The sequence below is a fragment of the Arachis hypogaea genome, chromosome 12, assembly GCF_003086295.3.
Source record: "Arachis hypogaea cultivar Tifrunner chromosome 12, arahy.Tifrunner.gnm2.J5K5, whole genome shotgun sequence".
Classification (NCBI taxonomy): domain Eukaryota; kingdom Viridiplantae; phylum Streptophyta; class Magnoliopsida; order Fabales; family Fabaceae; genus Arachis; species Arachis hypogaea.
Window position 1 is genome coordinate 70,733,916 of NC_092047.1, and position 17,577 is coordinate 70,751,492.

General features: G+C 34.7%; 1 protein-coding gene across 2 annotated transcripts; it reads left to right on the plus strand.

The window, feature by feature from the left end:
• The first annotated feature begins 422 nt into the window (after window positions 1–422).
• LOC112727510 (uncharacterized) lies at window positions 423–5,353 on the plus strand. Of its 2 annotated transcripts, none has more exons than XM_025777278.3 (5): window positions 423–772; window positions 1,217–1,471; window positions 1,930–1,997; window positions 2,170–3,685; window positions 4,475–5,353. In XM_025777278.3, the coding sequence occupies exons 2-5, from the start codon at window positions 1,297–1,299 to the stop codon at window positions 5,110–5,112; spliced, it is 2,397 nt and encodes a 798-aa protein (XP_025633063.1). In that variant the 5' UTR covers window positions 423–772; window positions 1,217–1,296; the 3' UTR covers window positions 5,113–5,353. The 2 variants fall into 2 exon arrangements, with proteins under 2 accessions (XP_025633063.1, XP_025633064.1); XM_025777279.3 differs by having other exon boundaries at window positions 430–543.
• The last annotated feature ends 12,224 nt before the right edge of the window (window positions 5,354–17,577 follow it).

Sequence of the window (17,577 nt, forward strand, 5' to 3'; positions counted from 1 at the left end):
AATACTATATGACTAATAAAATTTATATTTTTAGTAAATACTTGGCCAATTCTAAATATTAAACACTGAGTTCTAAATTTTAATAATATAAAAATAAAGTTTTGGCTTAAATTGATAGCTAAAATAAATAAAAATGTATTGGCTTAGAATTTATTTTTAGAAAAAGTATAGGTAAACAATGAAAATACTGAATAATGTGAATAATGGATATATTGGATGTTCAATTCACTAGGTGTGCAGATGGTCATTCTAATATTAAGATTTAGGTGGATAATTTAGGAGTATAGTGTATTTTTAATTGAACTAATTTTAAAACCCATTGTTCACATTATTTACAAAAATTATTGTCTACCTAGCAAAGTCCTTATTTTTATTCATTTTTATTATGGGTGATATTAAGGAATAAGGGTGACGTATTAAACATGTGTCTAAGAATCTCTCAACAAGAAAATACACTTTTTATGTCAATTCCTTTCTCGCGCTCAATACTTGCCCATCCGAGTGCAAGGCCAAGATTATCGGTTTTGGCTATGGATACCCGAGGTAAGGTTGCCTTTTGGTGGTAAATGTAGATATCAAAATTACCAACAGAACAAAGATAAAAACAAGTTTTAATGGCATAGAAACATTAAAGGTGAGTAGATGTTGACGATGACGCTTTGTAACAAGGTTCTAAAATAACTTTATTGAACATCTGATAATTCTCTAATCTATCGATCGAGTTCAACATTTTTCTTGTATCCTCTGATACATGGCAGATTATGGATCGGAGGTATATCCTGCACAAGATTTCATCTTTATTATTATTATTATTTTGTTTTATGCCCTGCACGTTGAACTTTAATTTTTGTAAATGCCGATTGATTGTGTTCTAGTTAATTCAACCTAAATTTCTATAATAATTTTCTTTTAACCTTTCATTTATAGTTTTTGTTTCTCTTGAAACTTAAAGATTTGCCTTTATTAATATGATGAAACATAACCATGATATATTCTTAATCAAGTTGACAATCTTGGAAAACTTCAATGTCTTTTGAATAATATATGTGTTTTTCTTATACTTCTCGGAGCAAATGGTAGTGCCATTGATATAAAGTTTGATACAAAGCATGCATGAAGATTGTAATCCCATAAAAGTTGAATTTCGTTCATAAGGACCTTCAGAACTACTTCTGTTTCACATCGATTCATATATGTTTGGTGATATATGTTTCAGGGTTCTCAATGTTATTAAAGGAATGGTGTTACTTGACCATGTAAAATACTCTTAATGTTAAGAAGGGATCTTTTATAGCCATGGGAAAGCATATTGGGGAGAAAGAATCTGAATTGTCAAGTGCAAGTTCTAGTCATCAACAAAATCATCCAGGAAGAGTTTGGGGAATTTTTCATGTGATGAAGTATCATCATTGGCGCCATGTGAAAAGAAAGCATTCACACAAAAAGCATGATGATGGAAGACATGAAGCTAGTATGTACACCTTGTATTCTTTCTTTCAGCTTTCTTGCATTGGATTTCTTTTCTTTAATCTATTTTTGCCTCTATATTTAAACATATGTTTATCAAGGGGAGTTTGAGGGCAACGGTTGAGTTGTCCCTATGTGATTTTAAAGTCACGGGTCCAAACCATAAAAATAGTCATTGATTAATTATACTCTCTGAATGTGGTCCTTTTCCATAAAAATCTATGTTTATGAAAGGAAGTCTTAGAATAACGGTTGAGTTGTCTGAGTAAATTTAAGGTCACGGATTTAAGTGGAAATACAAATTGGGTGTGGCCCTTTTCCAGATCGTGTGTTAACACGGAATGCTTGTGTTTATGTATGTGTAATTAGCTATCACAATGCAAAAATATTTGAGTGACATAGTTTTTCTCTCAAATTATGTTTTAGCCTCATAGATGTTGCAACAATTTCTTTCACTTTCAGGAGATGAAATTCCAGTGACTTCACATGAAATGCCTGAACATCATGGGTCAAGTACAAGACCATCCAATGTATGTAACGAGCAATACCTTTGGTTACGGGCTACTATACTTTCTTTTTCAAAAATAATGATATCTGTTGTGTTGATCTTATATTCACTTTGAATTTCATCGAGCAATTTAGAACATTTACTTTTCTTATAAAGGACACACTGAAAGTAGTATCTCATTGAAACTTTCCTAGGTTGAACAACAAAAGTTAAAGTCCTCTCCACGAAGCAAACATTCTATCAAATCTCGGTTAAAAGCGCTCGTTCAAGAAGATATATACAGAAAGAAGGGTCAACACAAGCGAAGCTCAACATGTCCATCAAAGTCACAACTAACTCGTGCCGATTCAATGCATCACATGGACGTTGATCCACTCAATGAGGAGTTGCTGACATCTAAGAACCCTAAGGCTAATGGTGATGTAACAAGTAATGAAAAATGTTTAGACTGTGGTACTGTGTTTTCTGCTGACACTTTGGAAATGAGTAAGATTCATAAGCATAAGAGGCATGACATAGATTCCAGTTCTCCTAATCAAGGTGTTCGAAACGAAAAGCTTAAGTCGATGAATGCAAAGATTCTTACAGCTGATGCTTCACCCCATCTTTTCAAGGATTTTCTTGATGCTTTGGATTTGATGAGCAAAAACAAGGATTCTGTGTTAAAATATATACAGGAACCTGAAGGTTCTCCTTCAATTCCATCTCCGGTTCATAATAAACAAGATCTCAGAAGCAAATCGAAACGATCAAACTCTGTTTCGTTTCCTCTGCCGGATTCTTCATCAGGAAGTAAGGATTCTAATAAGCCTAGACAGCACAAAATAGAAAATTCTCCACAACGTTCACCGGAGGTTGCTAGCAATGTGAGAATTAAAAGAAATTTCCTGGATCTCAAAAACAAGATAATGCAAATAATTGAAGAGCGCAAGAAAGAGAAGCATCGCATTGCAATGGATGCTATAGTGGACAAAATCCCTCAAGGAAACAAACCTTCAAAAATTTCAAAAAAGTACACACATGATCCATTGAAAGACGCCACAATTGATATAGAAGGGAAAGAATCTATGACAAAGAGTTATAGCAATCGTCTCTCTTCTTTTTCCTTTAACAAACGTCCTCAATCTACCATGAGAACTGAATCTCTAAAAGAATCAGCTGGCAGATATTCTCAGCTGTATGAGACTTGTTTCAATGCTGAAGCCAATTGTCCTAAGGCGGCTGAGACAATAAAGTTGAAGGCAGAAGAGAAGAGTTCGGTGTTAACGACCCCAAAAACCTTTCAAAGGTTCCATTCATTACCTAACATTACACCCTACCTCAACCAAAGTGATGATTCTTCTCTGTTTCTCTCTGCCCAAAATTCTTTTAGGCAGCGTGATGGCGAAAGCATTTTAAGAAGTTTGAACAATGTTTGTGATTCAGACGGTGAAGTTTTGCTACGAGCTCTAGATGACGATGCAATTCAAGAAAGCATCTTGAATGCTCTTGAACCGAAGAAAACTCTTGTAAGGAGTGAATCAACATCAGAACAAGATGTTGATGCTTCAGGAAACTTGAGTGATAGTGATGATGCTTCTTGCTCTGAACTAGTTACTGGACATGGAGTAGAATTTCCTCATATGCCTGGAGAAGCAAACTCGGTCTTCTCTTGTGACACCAACTTCATGGAAGACACATTTGATCTTGATAAGTTAAACATATTGGATGGTATATATTTTCTTCTTATTCCTTTCCATTGCAATATACCACTAAAATACTTACATGCTTGTAAATTTATATCTACATGCATGAATAAATATACTTGAAATCAAAGATAGGAAGGGTATCATGGTTTTCATATTCAAACTATAAAAGTTTGTGTAAGGATGATAGTTAAATGAGTCTTATAATAAGAGGTCTTAAAGTGAAATTTTGGGTATACATTTCTCCATCTTGAAGATCACTTTTGTTAACAGTTCTTCGTTTTCTGATTTCCACTCTGTCATGCGTATATTTAGTTTTTCAAAAATGCTATATGAATAAAAAAAGTCAGTCATCAAATCAAGCATTATTTATTTGTGCTTAAGTACATATGTCCCTTAATTTATTTTGAACGTCTATTTTGTATTTTGACAGGTGACTGATTTGTTAGTTGATTTTTTGCGTACACATAATCTATTCTAAATTTTAGAGGATAACTTTCAAATTGAATTTATTAAAAAAAATATTGGAAGACTAACATTTTTTATCAATATAACCTAACACTTTGGGCCAACATTTTATTATTTACTATTATAAAATTTAGGATTTAGAATTTTTTATCAATATAAGTCGACACTTTGGGCCAACATTCTTATTTCTTTACTGATGATAAATTTTGTTGGTGGTGTAGCATTGCTATTATTTAAATGAATCTTCTATTTGTTAATTCGATTAACCAAAATATAATATTTTCTTACCTTGCAACTTCTTCAAAATTTCAACTATGGCCTACTGATGGATTGCTATATAACACAGGTGAGCTATTTTATGATACCGAATCAGATCAGCAAGAAGTAGTTGGGAGAGGAGATTACACTCAAAAGTTCCAAACTCTAAGTAAGCGCTTCAATTACAAAATTCCATGTGTTGAAGTTGATCCAGGCCATGAAGCTGCATTCAATTACGTGAGAAAGGTGTTGGAGCTCTCTGGTTTCACTGGCTCTGAATCTCTTGAAATGTGGTATTCAGAGAATCAGCCAGTAAATCCTTCAGTGTATGAAGAATTAGAAGGCTGCTTGCTTCTTGATCCTGATTGTTCTGGTAATATTGATAAGGGTGGACAATGTAACCATTTACTTTTGTTTGATATAGTCAATGAGGGGTTGTTGGAGATTTTTGGAAGATCATATTGCTATTACCCTAGATCATTATCTTCACTCTCCCATGTTCATCCATTGCCAGTAGGAGAAAATGTTCTAAGAAAAGTATGGGCACTTATTAGCTGGAACCTTAGATCAACATCTGAGCCTTACCCATCATTGGATTACTATGTGAGTAGAGATCTTGCAAAAGATGATGGGTGGATGAATCTCCAATTTGATTCTGAATGTGTGGCCCTTGAGCTTGATGACTTGATTTTTGATGATCTACTAGACGAAATTATACGCACTTAGCTTAGCTTAACCTAAGCTTTTTTTTCTTGTTCTTCCCCTTTATCCTCTAATGCATCTAATACAATTGTTGGATTTTGATGTAATAGTGAATTATATTGTACATTTAATTTGTTCATGTGAAATTAGTTTTTCAACAAGAAAACTTAAAGGAAAGGCATATGTATATTAAATCATTAATATTTTACAACTTGATGTTTGATTGGTTCGTACTGTAAAACATGCAAGATTCAATTCACAATTTCACATGTATTGCAAATGTAAATAAAGTTGGATCATACTCACGTCCATATTCAATATTAAATAGCACTGCCAGGGGAGGGTGAGGGAGGCGAGTGTCCTCCAAAATTATAATTTTTGTTAACAAAAAATGAATTTATAGAGATAGTCCCTTTAAATTATATTACACAGCTCCTTTTTAAAAAAAAATTAGTCTCCTTTTCAAATTATAAATACAATTCATTAATAATTTAGTATAAACCTATAAAAAAAGGTTCAAATGTTCTTGTATTATGTTAAGAAAATATTATAGTCCAATTTATTTAAAAAATAAAACATAAACTCTATTCTCTTTCGAATGCACATATTTTCACTTTTGCAACACCATACACCCTGTAACGTTTTATATTCTTCTTTGTCTCTTTATTTTTTTTTTATCTTTTATTCTTTGAACCATTGATTCTTGTTTCTTTTTTTTTCTGCAAATTAAAAAAATTTCTAATTAAACAAGTGGTCCCTTACTTTGCTTTTACAAAAAAGTTTCCTTTTCTACTCTTCTTTCTACGTGAAGAGAACAATTAAACCAGCAATCAAGACACATAGTCATACATTTTATATGGAAAAATAATAAAATAGATAAAATATATTTTAAATTTTTTTTAATTTAAATAAATTAATTTTATTTTTCATTTAGTCTTGCTTGATTATTTTTTTTATATTTTTTATATATGTAGTTATTTACTTAATTTATTATTATTCATTATGTTTGATATACTTATACGTTATTTTTTTTATTACGTTATTTAACTAGTTAATTATAATTTTGTACTATTGATGCTACAATGTTAGTATTATTGTTCTAAATTTTAAATATCTTATTTTGAATTGAAATATAATTTTTATATTTCATAAAGATTATAAATTGTAATTTTCACTTTTTGCTAAGTATATTTTTAAGGTTTAATTATTCTATTGGTCCTTATAGTTTTACTAAATTTTTAATTATTAGGTCCCTATACTTTTTTTTTTAAATTGGATCTCTACATCGCTTTTATTTTTGTAATTAGGTCCTTTTCATTTCAAAAACGTTAAAATTAATAGAATATGTCTTTCAAAATACATGCGGTCAAACATCTAATATGTTTTATACTAGGAAGGACCTAACTAATTTGCAAAGAAATATTCAGTTAACTCTAATATTTTTTATACTAGGAAGGACCTAACTATAAAATTAAAAGAAGTGTAAAGACCCAATTGAAAGAAAAAAAAGTATAAGGATCTAATTGAAAATTTAGTAAAATTATAGAGACCAACAAAATAATTAAATTTATTTTTAATTATAGAAATTTATTTAGCCACTTAAATTATGGATACGTTTAAAACCATTGATATATTTTTTATAAGAAGAGATCAAAGAAATAAAGATACTTCTACTATTACTACTCCAACACTTGAGGAGCCATCAAATTTCATTACTTCAAGTTCTCTGTTAAATATCTCAAAGTGTCCATGACTTCTTCCTAATCAATTGGATGTTTTTCATTTGGAAAAAGACCTTGGAATCAACCAATGATTTAAAAGTTTTCTCCAAATCAAAGAGATAAAATTCTTCGGGCTTATATTAAAGTTGGGCTAAATCAACCAATTCTTGATAACTATCCATTTTCTAGTGATAAAAATCATGGTCGCTTTCAAGTTTCATGGTTTAAATTTTTTCCATCTTAGTTAGAATATTCTATAAAAGGTGATGCCATATATTATTTTGCATGTTTTTCTTTTGCTAAAGAACCTTCAATCAACACCAATTCAAATATGCTTTTAGCTTTAATATATCTTTGTAAAATATTTGATTGAAATTATATATTTAGCTTTTATTTAAAATTTATTATTAGAAATAGAAATAGAAAATATTTTAAGTAAATCATTAAACCTAACCCCCTAAATAATTAATCTAGCTCTGCGCCTACTAGCATACGGAGGCACATTTACTCACATGAATAAAAAAAGAAAAACAAAAAAAGTGAGACCCACAAGATATTATTTATTTTCTCCGCGTATATGTACACTCTAACTTTATTAAAAGAGAGATTGAAGTTGAGAGATAAAGATTAAAAGATAAAAATTAATAAATTAAGACTAAATTAAGTCTTTGTATTATATTTGATATACAATATATAAGATTGAGTTATGTCTTAGTATTCTATTTAGTTCAAGATAAATATGGATATGAAATAAGAATACTTGCTAAAATATCTTTAGTTTTAAAAAAAAAAATATTATTAAAATTTTAGTCTTTGTTTGAAAGAACTGAAATTTTGTGTCCAAAACTAAAATTTTAATTCCAATCTCTAACCACCAAATACAATACTAAATTCCAGTCCTTAATTTCAGTTTGCAGTATCTTGAAAACAAACATTACCTCTTAGAACAAGCACCAATAAAGTTTGGTACAGTTGGATATATATATACAAGGAGTCAATTGCACGGGTTGATGAATCGAAAATTCGTCGGTCTCAATGGTAGTGTGATCGGACTTAAGGAGCGGCAACGGGTGGTACCTACAAAGACACTCCGACGCTCAAGTCAAAGAGTTAACGAGGTAGAGTTTACATGTGTAAGGTTAAATTGATCATACCTAGGGGAGTGATGGGACTCCCCTTTTATAGTGTTGTCGAGTTATCTTATTTGGTAGGGGAGGTCTGATGACATGTCATCTTAAGCGATTTTCAAATTTTTTTTATTTATTTTCTTCGGATTTAATCAAATTTCTTATGTTTTCTAAAAGAATTTAATAAATAATAAAATATTTAGAGTTGGGATAGTATTTTTATGTTTTCAGAAGTTTTGGGCTAAAAAACTAGTAAGAATAAAGGCTTTTTCAAAGAAAAATATAAAAGCAGCAAAAGCGTGGTCCAAGGAATAGAAGCGTGCCCTAAGAAGTGGAAATGAAGCGCCTAATGGACAACACGCATGCTTGGCGGATGGAGCTCCATGCTCGGCGGCCTCCTTCCACGCCCGGCGAACTCCCATGCATGCTTCATCCATGCTTGACGGCCTATGCTCCACACTTGGCATGCCCTCTCTCCTGGGAAGGTGAATTTTGGAATTTTTGTCCAATTGTTTCTAGTACAAGCTCGGATTAAACATAACAACAACCCTCAAAAAGCATAATTAAGGCCCAAATTTAATGATCCACATCATTAGAGGCCATAATCACATCCAAAATATTGAAAACTCTAAAAGCTAAGATTAGTTATTAATTCTTTCTAGAAAAATAAGAGATTCGATTGTTAGATTGGATTTGAATCATTGTTTTGAATTTTGAATTTACAAGTCAGTAATTAGTTAGCTTATCTTTTTATCTGAAAGATAATATTAGAATAGTTATCTTGTCTTCCTCTCCAAAAGATAAGATTAGTTTAGTTTGAATTTAAATTCTTGAATTGGGATATAAATAAGTAAACCTAGTTCACAGGGAAGACATCCAGCTCCTCCATAATCTCTTTTTATTGTTTTCTTTCCTTTTCTATGGGTAACTAATGTAATAACCTATTACCCTAAGCCTTACCTCATGCCGTAAAGCAAAAGATAATAAAGTGTCAAGATAGTTCTAAAGCTCATACTATAATATATATAGGAAGAAATAATAATAATACTAGAAGCACGATAAAGAATTACAGCTCAAAACAAAAACAAAAAGGCGCAAAGCGTTCACTTGATAACGGTAAGTATAAAGGCACAAGATACAACATAATACAATAGTAATCAAGATAGATATATAAGTATGATAGTCAAAAGAGCTCTAGCCGTAGTCCGCAGAGTTTAGGCCGACTTACATACAGATAATATAGACTTTTTGAGTTAAAACAGCATATACAACTTATCTCCCAAGTCAAGACTTTAAGGCAACAAAGATACAAAAGTGAGAGTATATCTATAACAAAGTAATCCAAAATACAAAAGGTGATGAAAGATCCTCCGCTCCATCACCATCTCGTAACTCACCGAGGTGGGTTACGACCTGCATATGAAAAACAACAACATATGGAATGAGAACCGGAGGTTCTTAGTATGGTAACAGTATCCAGTAATGTAAGATATAAGGTTCCAGGATGTCGAAGGCAATCTTAGAACTTCACATCAAGCATAGATTCAAACTTATAAAATAATTTAATAAAGTCCTTAAACAGGTCATCTAACTTAGGGAAAATTCTAAACTATTGATAACTGATGGTGGTGGAAATTGACCAGTTAAGAAATTAATAAACGAAATACGTTGCAAGTACAGTTCTCAACCAGCTAAGACCCGCCTTCTCAATTTAAAAAGGGTTGTCACAAAATTAGAATTAAAAATACTGGGAGTATGAGTCCCAGGTCGTCTCCCAATGAGTTACAGGAAAGAGTGCTAATTTATTAATCAGAAATTTTTCAAAAGGTTTGGGTTCGATAATGAATAATTAAAATAATTGTAAATTAAAGCAATAAAACTAAGAATTATTATTAATATAGAAGCCTTGACTGGGGAATTGATTAATTGGAAGTTCTATCCTTGTTGGAATATTCTCAAGTGTAATATAAAGAGGTTGTTATTTTCACTTAGTTAACCCTTATTAAATAAACGTGATTGAACTGACTCTTATTCGCAAATTCTAGTCCTTTTCTTTGGGAAGGTCTAGCGTTAGTAGATACAGAATTAACCAACAATGTCCGATTTAACTAAGCACTTGAGCATTCCAACTCAAGTGTCTCCTCTTAATCAACCCCCATGTCAAGTAGAAAATCTACCCCATTGACATGGAATTAATATTCATAAAAATATAAGAAGACATCATTGAATAAAATAAAATAAAATAGAGATTTAAAATTAATTAAAAGTAAAAGCAATTCTATGTATTAATAAATCCAAAATGCAACATACTTATTTGAATAGGGTCAATGATCAACTGAAAAGTGTAAAGGAATAAGGAAACAAACTAAAGTAGTAACTTCGACGGAGGTGATGATTCTTCAACATCCAAAATACAAAGCATAAACTATCAATGTAAAGCGAATCTATATTCAGATCTAAAACTAAAAGTAATCCTAATATCAATGTATCTCAATGTGTGTGGATGCCTATGGGTGTGTGTCGAAGCGTGTTGAGTCTCTTCACGTTCCCTCACTTTAATCTGTGTTTCTGGACTGAAAACTGGGTTAAAATGTGGTCCGAAATCGCCCCCAGCATATTCTGTTATTTTTGCAGATTGCGCAGGTCACGCGTACGCGTCGTCCACGCGTTCGCTCATTAAGCGATTTTCCTTGTCACGCGTTCGTGTCGTCCACGCGTTCGCGTCATTCGTGCAGACTCCAATCCACGTGTACGTGTCAGAGATGCATTCGCGTCGCTGCGATTTTCTTCATTCTGTGCGTTCGCGTGGGGCACGCGCTCGCGTCAGTGTTCGCTGGTTATCTCCTTAGTTTCTTGTGTTCCTTCCATTTTGCAAGCTTCCTCCCTATTCTCTAAGCCATTCCCGCCCTATGAGGCCTGAAACACTTAACACACAGGTCACGACATCGAATGGGATATAGGAGAATTAAAATGTTCTAATTAAAGGTTTCTGGGAGGCAAGTTTTCAACCATAAACAATACTAGGAAGGAATTATAAAATCATGCAATTCATATGAATAAGTAGGTAAAGATTTGATAAAACCACTCAATTAAACACAATATAAATCATAAAATAATGGTTTATCAACCTCCCAACACTTAAACATTAGCATGTCCTCATGCTTAGCTTAAGCAGATAAAATAAATGAGTTGGGAAATGTAAGACTCATGCAATGCAATGCAACCTATATATATATATATGACTGCAACTATATGATTCTTGTCTACTTGGTTAAAAGTAAATAAATTCTTCAAGATAAACATAAATTAAATTTCTACTAATTCAAATTATATAGTTAAAATAGGTAAAATTGTAAGAAGACAGCTCATGAAAGCAGGGAACATAGAATTAAGCATTGAACCCTCACTGGTAGTGTATGTGCACTCTAGTCACTCTAGTGTATAGGATAATCACTCTACTCTTCTCTAATCATGCTTTCTATTAACTTAGCATTGGGGTAATTTTGTCCCCTTATTTAATTACTTAATTATTACTATTATTTTTGGATTTTTTTCAGCATAAACATAAACATAACATTATCAATGCACATAGATTTTTAATTTCTCTAGTTTCACATGAGTAGGTACCCAAATTCCCATTATTTTATCATGACACATTCCCTTATTAACCAATGTTCCCACAAATTCCCACACTCAATTGATACACACTTTCTATCTTAAGCTAACCAAAGATTCAATTGGGATATTTAATTATTTTTTCGCTTAAGGCTAGTAATATGGTAAAATATAGAACAAATGGGATTTAAAAGGCTCAAAGTGGCTAACAAAGGTGATTGAAAGGGTAGGCTTATTTGGGATAAGTGAGCTAAACAAGTAATGGCCTCAATCATATGCATGCATATAACACATTAAACATTGGAAATATAGGATGGAACAAAATAAAGATTACAATCATAGAGATGTAAACACACAAGAATAATATTTATGGTTAAATAATGTAACTATGTTATTAGGCTCAAAATCTTACGGGTTGTGTGTTCTTAGCTTTTTAAACTATGTTCCAATTACAACTTCAAACAAATTTAACACAAAAGTTTGATTTAAATTAGTGAATTTTTTTTTCAAAAATAGGGTCTTAAAAAGAAACTTATTATTTTTCAATCAAGTAGAACATGCATGTAAATAACCTATTTCTATGCAATCTATCCTATTTTATTGGTGTTTTAAGGAAAAGAAATTACCTCCAGAAGTCAGGTACTGACCGACCTCTCCACACTTAAGGCTTTGCACCGTCCTCAGTGTCATCTGTCAGGAACAAAGGGGGGCTGGTAGCAGCATCTCCACCGTTGGGACCGTCATGGCTCCCTGTGCTGGTAAATGAAGTAGAGTCCGGGGTGTCTGGGTCTTCTTTAGGTGGGTAGTTACCAACAAGTAGCTCCTTGAGGTATGTAAATCTGCGCTTGTTACGGCGCTCTCTTTGCTTTCATTTCCAGTCAAGCTGGTCTAGCCTTTCAAGTATCTGATGGAGCAGTTGATTTGTTGAAGGTACTTGTGATGTGGAAGAAGAAGGGATATCTTCTGCTGGTTCTGTGCTCCGGTTGATAGTGGCTGCTGGAGGTCTGATATACTTCCCGTTAGGGACGTATCGATCATCTCGTGGAATCATGGCCTTGGTGTCCCTAGTTCTGTAGGATACTCCGGCTGCTGAGACTAGATCTGAAACCAAGGCGGGGAAAGGCAAGTTGCCCGCAATTTGTACGTGTCCCATAGCATGCCGAATGTGTCTTGGTAAATTGAGGTGCTGGTCTGTAAGGATACACCAGAGTAGAACAGCCATGTCTACAGTGAAGGAGGACTCGTGAGTGCTTGGAAAGACGTAATGGGACATGATCTGTGCCCATACTCGTGCTTCCAAGGTGAGTGCTAAAGTCAATATGCCCTTAGGTCGGAAACGATGGTATCCGTAGATCCATATGCTGCCAGGTTGTGCGATAACTCTGAGAACAATGTCCCAGTCAAATTGGTATGTCTGGTGCTTGAGTGAGGCTTCTTGGAATGCGTCCAATCCTTCTGGTGCAGGGAAAAGATCTAAAGCTCGTAGAATGGCTTCTTCTGTTATAGGGACTTGCTTCTGACGGACATAGACAGACTGCATGGTTGGCATGTGAAAATTCGAGTAGAATTTAACTACCCATGATAGATTAACCTGCCGTGGCTATCTCCATAAGAATTCCCATTGTCTTTGCTCAATGCGGGGCTCAACAATTTCAGCAATGTTGGTCGGAAGGATAAAAAGGTACTCATTGTTATAATTCCTCTCTGCCAGGATGGAAAACATCTGCTCACAGTAGCGGTTAGTGAACCGCGCAGCGTCCTTAGCTGGAAAGGCTTTCTCTTTTTCATCGACCTTGATAATCCTCTTGGTTCATTTTGTTGAGGGTTTCACCGCTGTCGAAGATGGTTCAGCCATTAATGTTCTTTTTGTTCCTCTCATTGCTGGTGGTTTAGGAGTAGCTTTCTCCTTGCCTTTCTTGGTGGCCATCCTGAAAAAGGAAAAAGAGAAAGTAATATGTAAAGCTACGGTTTCTTGCAAGGGAGCGAATATTATGGGTGATAATCAATGCACGGTAAAGAAGGATGTCGTTAACACATGGTCTAGACTACATGTGAAAAGTTCATCAAAGGTAATATAGCAAGTGCATGTGATGGCAATTAAATGCAAGATGTTTATTGGCATGCCGGCAAAGGCATGAGTAGCATAGATTAAGCATTCAATGTCCAAGTTAGATTACCAACCCTTTCAAACTAACAATCTGTTTGTATTGACAATTATATTTAATTAATAAAATATAAAAGAGATTTTGTGAAAAACAGGCATTAAAGTAGCAGAATAGAATAATTTAAAATAATGCACAATGCCATACGGGCTTTTTCACAAACACATAGTATGCATGGTAAATATGTTATTGAAAGTATTAAATTGAACATGCAAACAACCTTTTATGAAGTGATATTAATTGTCAAACAATTCCACAATAACTCACAAGCAAAATATAAAAGAAAATAATCACCTAATTAAATATCTAACACCAATTAAAGGAATAAAAAGAAAAAAAAAGAAAATATAGATAATGAAAGTGAAAAGAAAAAGAAGAAAAAAACATAAACATAAAGAAAAGTAATAAAGGAAAAGTAAAAAGTAAAGAAAGAAAGAAAAGAACCTTGATAATAGATGTGAAAAATAAGGGAGGAGAAGGTAAAAAGTGAGAAAGAATAGAGAAGGAAGAAGGGGGAAGAAAGAAATAACAAGGGAAAAGAAAAATTAGGATTTGGGGAAGAAAAGATAAGATATTTTGGCTAATCTGGATAAGCTATGCGCCGCGAGTGACGTGGATGCGTGAGTCACGCGATCGTGTGGTGGGCGATGTTTTTCAAGTGACGCGGACGCGTGTGGCACGCGGTCGCGTGACTTGATTTGTGCGAGTGGCGCGAGAGCAGCCTCGCGTTCGCGCGACTCTCTGTCTCAAATTCATTTTGCCAAAGTTTAGGGTGACGCGTTCGCGTGAGTGACGCGATCGCGTGAATGGCCATATTTTGAAAAACGACGCGGACGCGTGGGTCACGCGGTCGCGTGATAGGGCTGGTGCTTCCAGCATCATTCCAGCCCAGCTCCATCATAACTTGCTACCATACACCTTTTTTACGTCGATTTTTAGGGGCACGCGTTCGCGTGGGTGATGCGGACACGTGGGAGGCTATTTTCCAAAATGACGCGGCCGCATCAGCGAAGCGGTCGCGTGGGCATGTTTGTGTTTAAGGCACGCCTCCAGCCACGCTTTCGCGTGACTTTCCATTCAATTCTCTTTTCTTCTTAATGCCCTTATGAGGCGGATGCGTCAGCGACGCTTACGCGTCGCGTGCGTTTTTCTTTTTTTTTTTCTTTTTTTTTATGCAGAATGCAAATGCAACTGTAAACTATATGCAGCTATATGCTGAGATTATGAGAAGAGTTATCATCATAAATGAAAATATAAGAAAGTAGAATAAAATAAAGACTGAAACTGAATGATCATACCATGGTGGGTTGTCTCCCACCTAGCACTTTGCTTTTACGTCCTTAAGTTGGACACTCGTTAGGCTCATTCTGCTTCTATTGGTGGGTCTTCCAAGAGGAAAACCTCTAGTTCTTTGTTATTCTTCATCTTCTCACCATGATAAAGCTTCAGGCGATGTCCATTGACCTTTAAGAATTTGGAGCTAGAAGGATGATGCAGGTGGAAAACTCCATATGGCTCTGCCTTTTCTACTCTGTATGGACCTTCCCATCTTGATCTTAGTTTTCCTGGCATAAGCCTCAGTCTGGAGTTATAAAGAAGAACTAACTCTCCTGGTCTGAATTCTCTCCTTTTTATGTGCTTGTCATGGACAGCCTTCATCTTTTCTTTGTATCTTGTGGAGTTATCATATGCTTCTAGGCGAAGGTTCTCCAGTTCTGCTAGTTGCAGCTTTCTTTTAACACCAACTTTTTCAAGATTCACGTTGCACTCCCTCACAGCCCAGAAAGCCTTGTGTTCCACCTCTACTGGAAGGTGGCAAGCCTTTCCGTATACTAAGCGAAAGGGGCTCATCCCAATGGGTGTCTTGTATGCTGTTCTATATGCCCAGAGTGCATCTTGTAGCCTGGCACTCCAGTCCTTCCTATGAGGTTTTACTATCTTTTTCAGAATACGCTTTATCTCTCTGTTAGAGACTTCTACTTGCCCATTGGTTTGGGGATGGTAAGCTGTTGCTACTTTATGAATTATCCCATGCCTCTTCGGTAATCCTGTTAGTCTCCTGTTACAAAAGTGAGTGCCTTGATCTCTCACGATTGCTCGTGGTGATCCAAAACGGCAAATAATATGGTTTCTAATAAAGGAAACAATAGTGTTAGCATCATTAGTACGGGTAGGAATTGCTTCCACCCATTTCGAAACATAATCTACAGCTAACAGTATATAAAAGTAACCATTAGAATTTGGAAATGGACCCATGAAGTCAATGCCCCAAACATAAAAAATTTCACAGAAAAGCATAATTTGTTGAGGCATCTCATCTCTCTTGGATATATTACCAAACCTTTGGCAAGGAAAACAAGATTTACAAAATTCAGTAGCGTCTTTAAAAAGAGTAGGCCACCAGAATCCACAGTCTAGAATTTTTCTAGCTGTTCTTTGAGGGCCAAAATGTCCTCCACTCTCAGATGAGTGGCAGGCCTCTAAAATGGACTGGAATTCTGATTGAAGCACACACCGTCTAATTACCTGGTCAGCACCACACCTCCACAAATATGGATCATCCCATATAAAATATTTAGACTCACTTTTTAGCTTGTCTCTTTGATGCTTAGTGAAATTTGGAGGAAAAGTGTGGCTAACTAGATAATTAGCTACAGGTGCATACCAAGAAATTACTTCAGATACTGCATGTAAGCTGCCAAATAGGAAAGTATTATTTATCGGAGTGGAGTCATCCTTAATGTGCTCAAGGCGACTCAAGTGGTCTGCCACTAAATTCCGGTTACCACTCCTATCCTTAATTTCTAAATCAAATTCTTGCAGCAGCAGTATCCAACGTATTAGCCTTGGTTTGGACTCCTTTTTAGCTAATAAATATTTTAGGGCTACTACCTTAGTACCAAGTAAATACGCTCGAAATTTATTCAGAGCAAAAATAATAGCAAGAAGCTCTTTTTCGATAGTGGTGTAATTAGATTGAGCAGCATCTAAAGTCTTAGATGCATAGGCAATTACAAAAGGATCCTTACCTTCACGCTGAGCCAGCGCCGCTCCTACTGCATGGTTGGATGCATCACACATAATTTCAAATGGCTGGCTCCAGTCTGGTGCTCTCACAGTTAGAGCTTGAGTTAGGGTGATCTTCAGCTTATCAAATGCCTGCATACAATCCTTACTGAATTCGAACTCAATATCTTTCTGCAGCAATCTGGATAAAGGCAATGCTACCTTACTGAAGTCCTTAATGAATCTCCTGTAAAAACCTGCATGGCCAAAGAACGAACGGACTTCCCTCACGGAGGAGGGGTAAGGTAAACTAGAAATGACATCCACCTTTGCTGGATCTACTGAAATACTAGTATTAGACACAACATGTCCTAGTATAATTCCTTGTTTTACCGCAAAGTGACATTTCTCAAAATTTAACACAAGATTTGTACTAACACACCTATCTAATACTCTAGATAAACTATCCAAGCAAAGGCTAAATGAATCACCATATATGCTAAAATCATCCATAAAAACCTTCATACAGTTCTCAATAAGATCTGAAAAGATACTCATCATACATCTTTGGAAAGTAGCAGGTGCATTACACAAGCCAAAAGACATTCTTTTATAAGCATACGTTCCAAAGGGACATGTAAAAGTGGTCTTCTCCTGATCTTCAGGAGCTATATGAATTTGAAAATATCCTGTATAACCATCTAAAAAACAATAATGGGATTTACCTGACAGGTGATCAAGCATTTGATCAATGAATGGCAAGGGATAATGATCCTTGCGAGTGGCTTGGTTGAGACGCCTATAGTCAATGCAAACTCTCCATGAATTTTGCACTCTAGTTGTCAGGAGCTCTCCATG

Excerpts from the sequence above, each read along its gene's own strand:
- LOC112727510 (XM_025777278.3), top strand. The coding sequence starts at position 1,297 with ATGGGAAAGCATATTGGGGAGAAAGAATCTGAATTGTCAAGTGCAAGT. Across the intron at positions 1,472-1,929 it reads TGATGGAAGACATGAAGCTA|GAGATGAAATTCCAGTGACT; the intron begins GTATGTACACCT and ends TTTCACTTTCAG. Across the intron at positions 3,686-4,474 it reads TAAGTTAAACATATTGGATG|GTGAGCTATTTTATGATACC; the intron begins GTATATATTTTC and ends TATATAACACAG.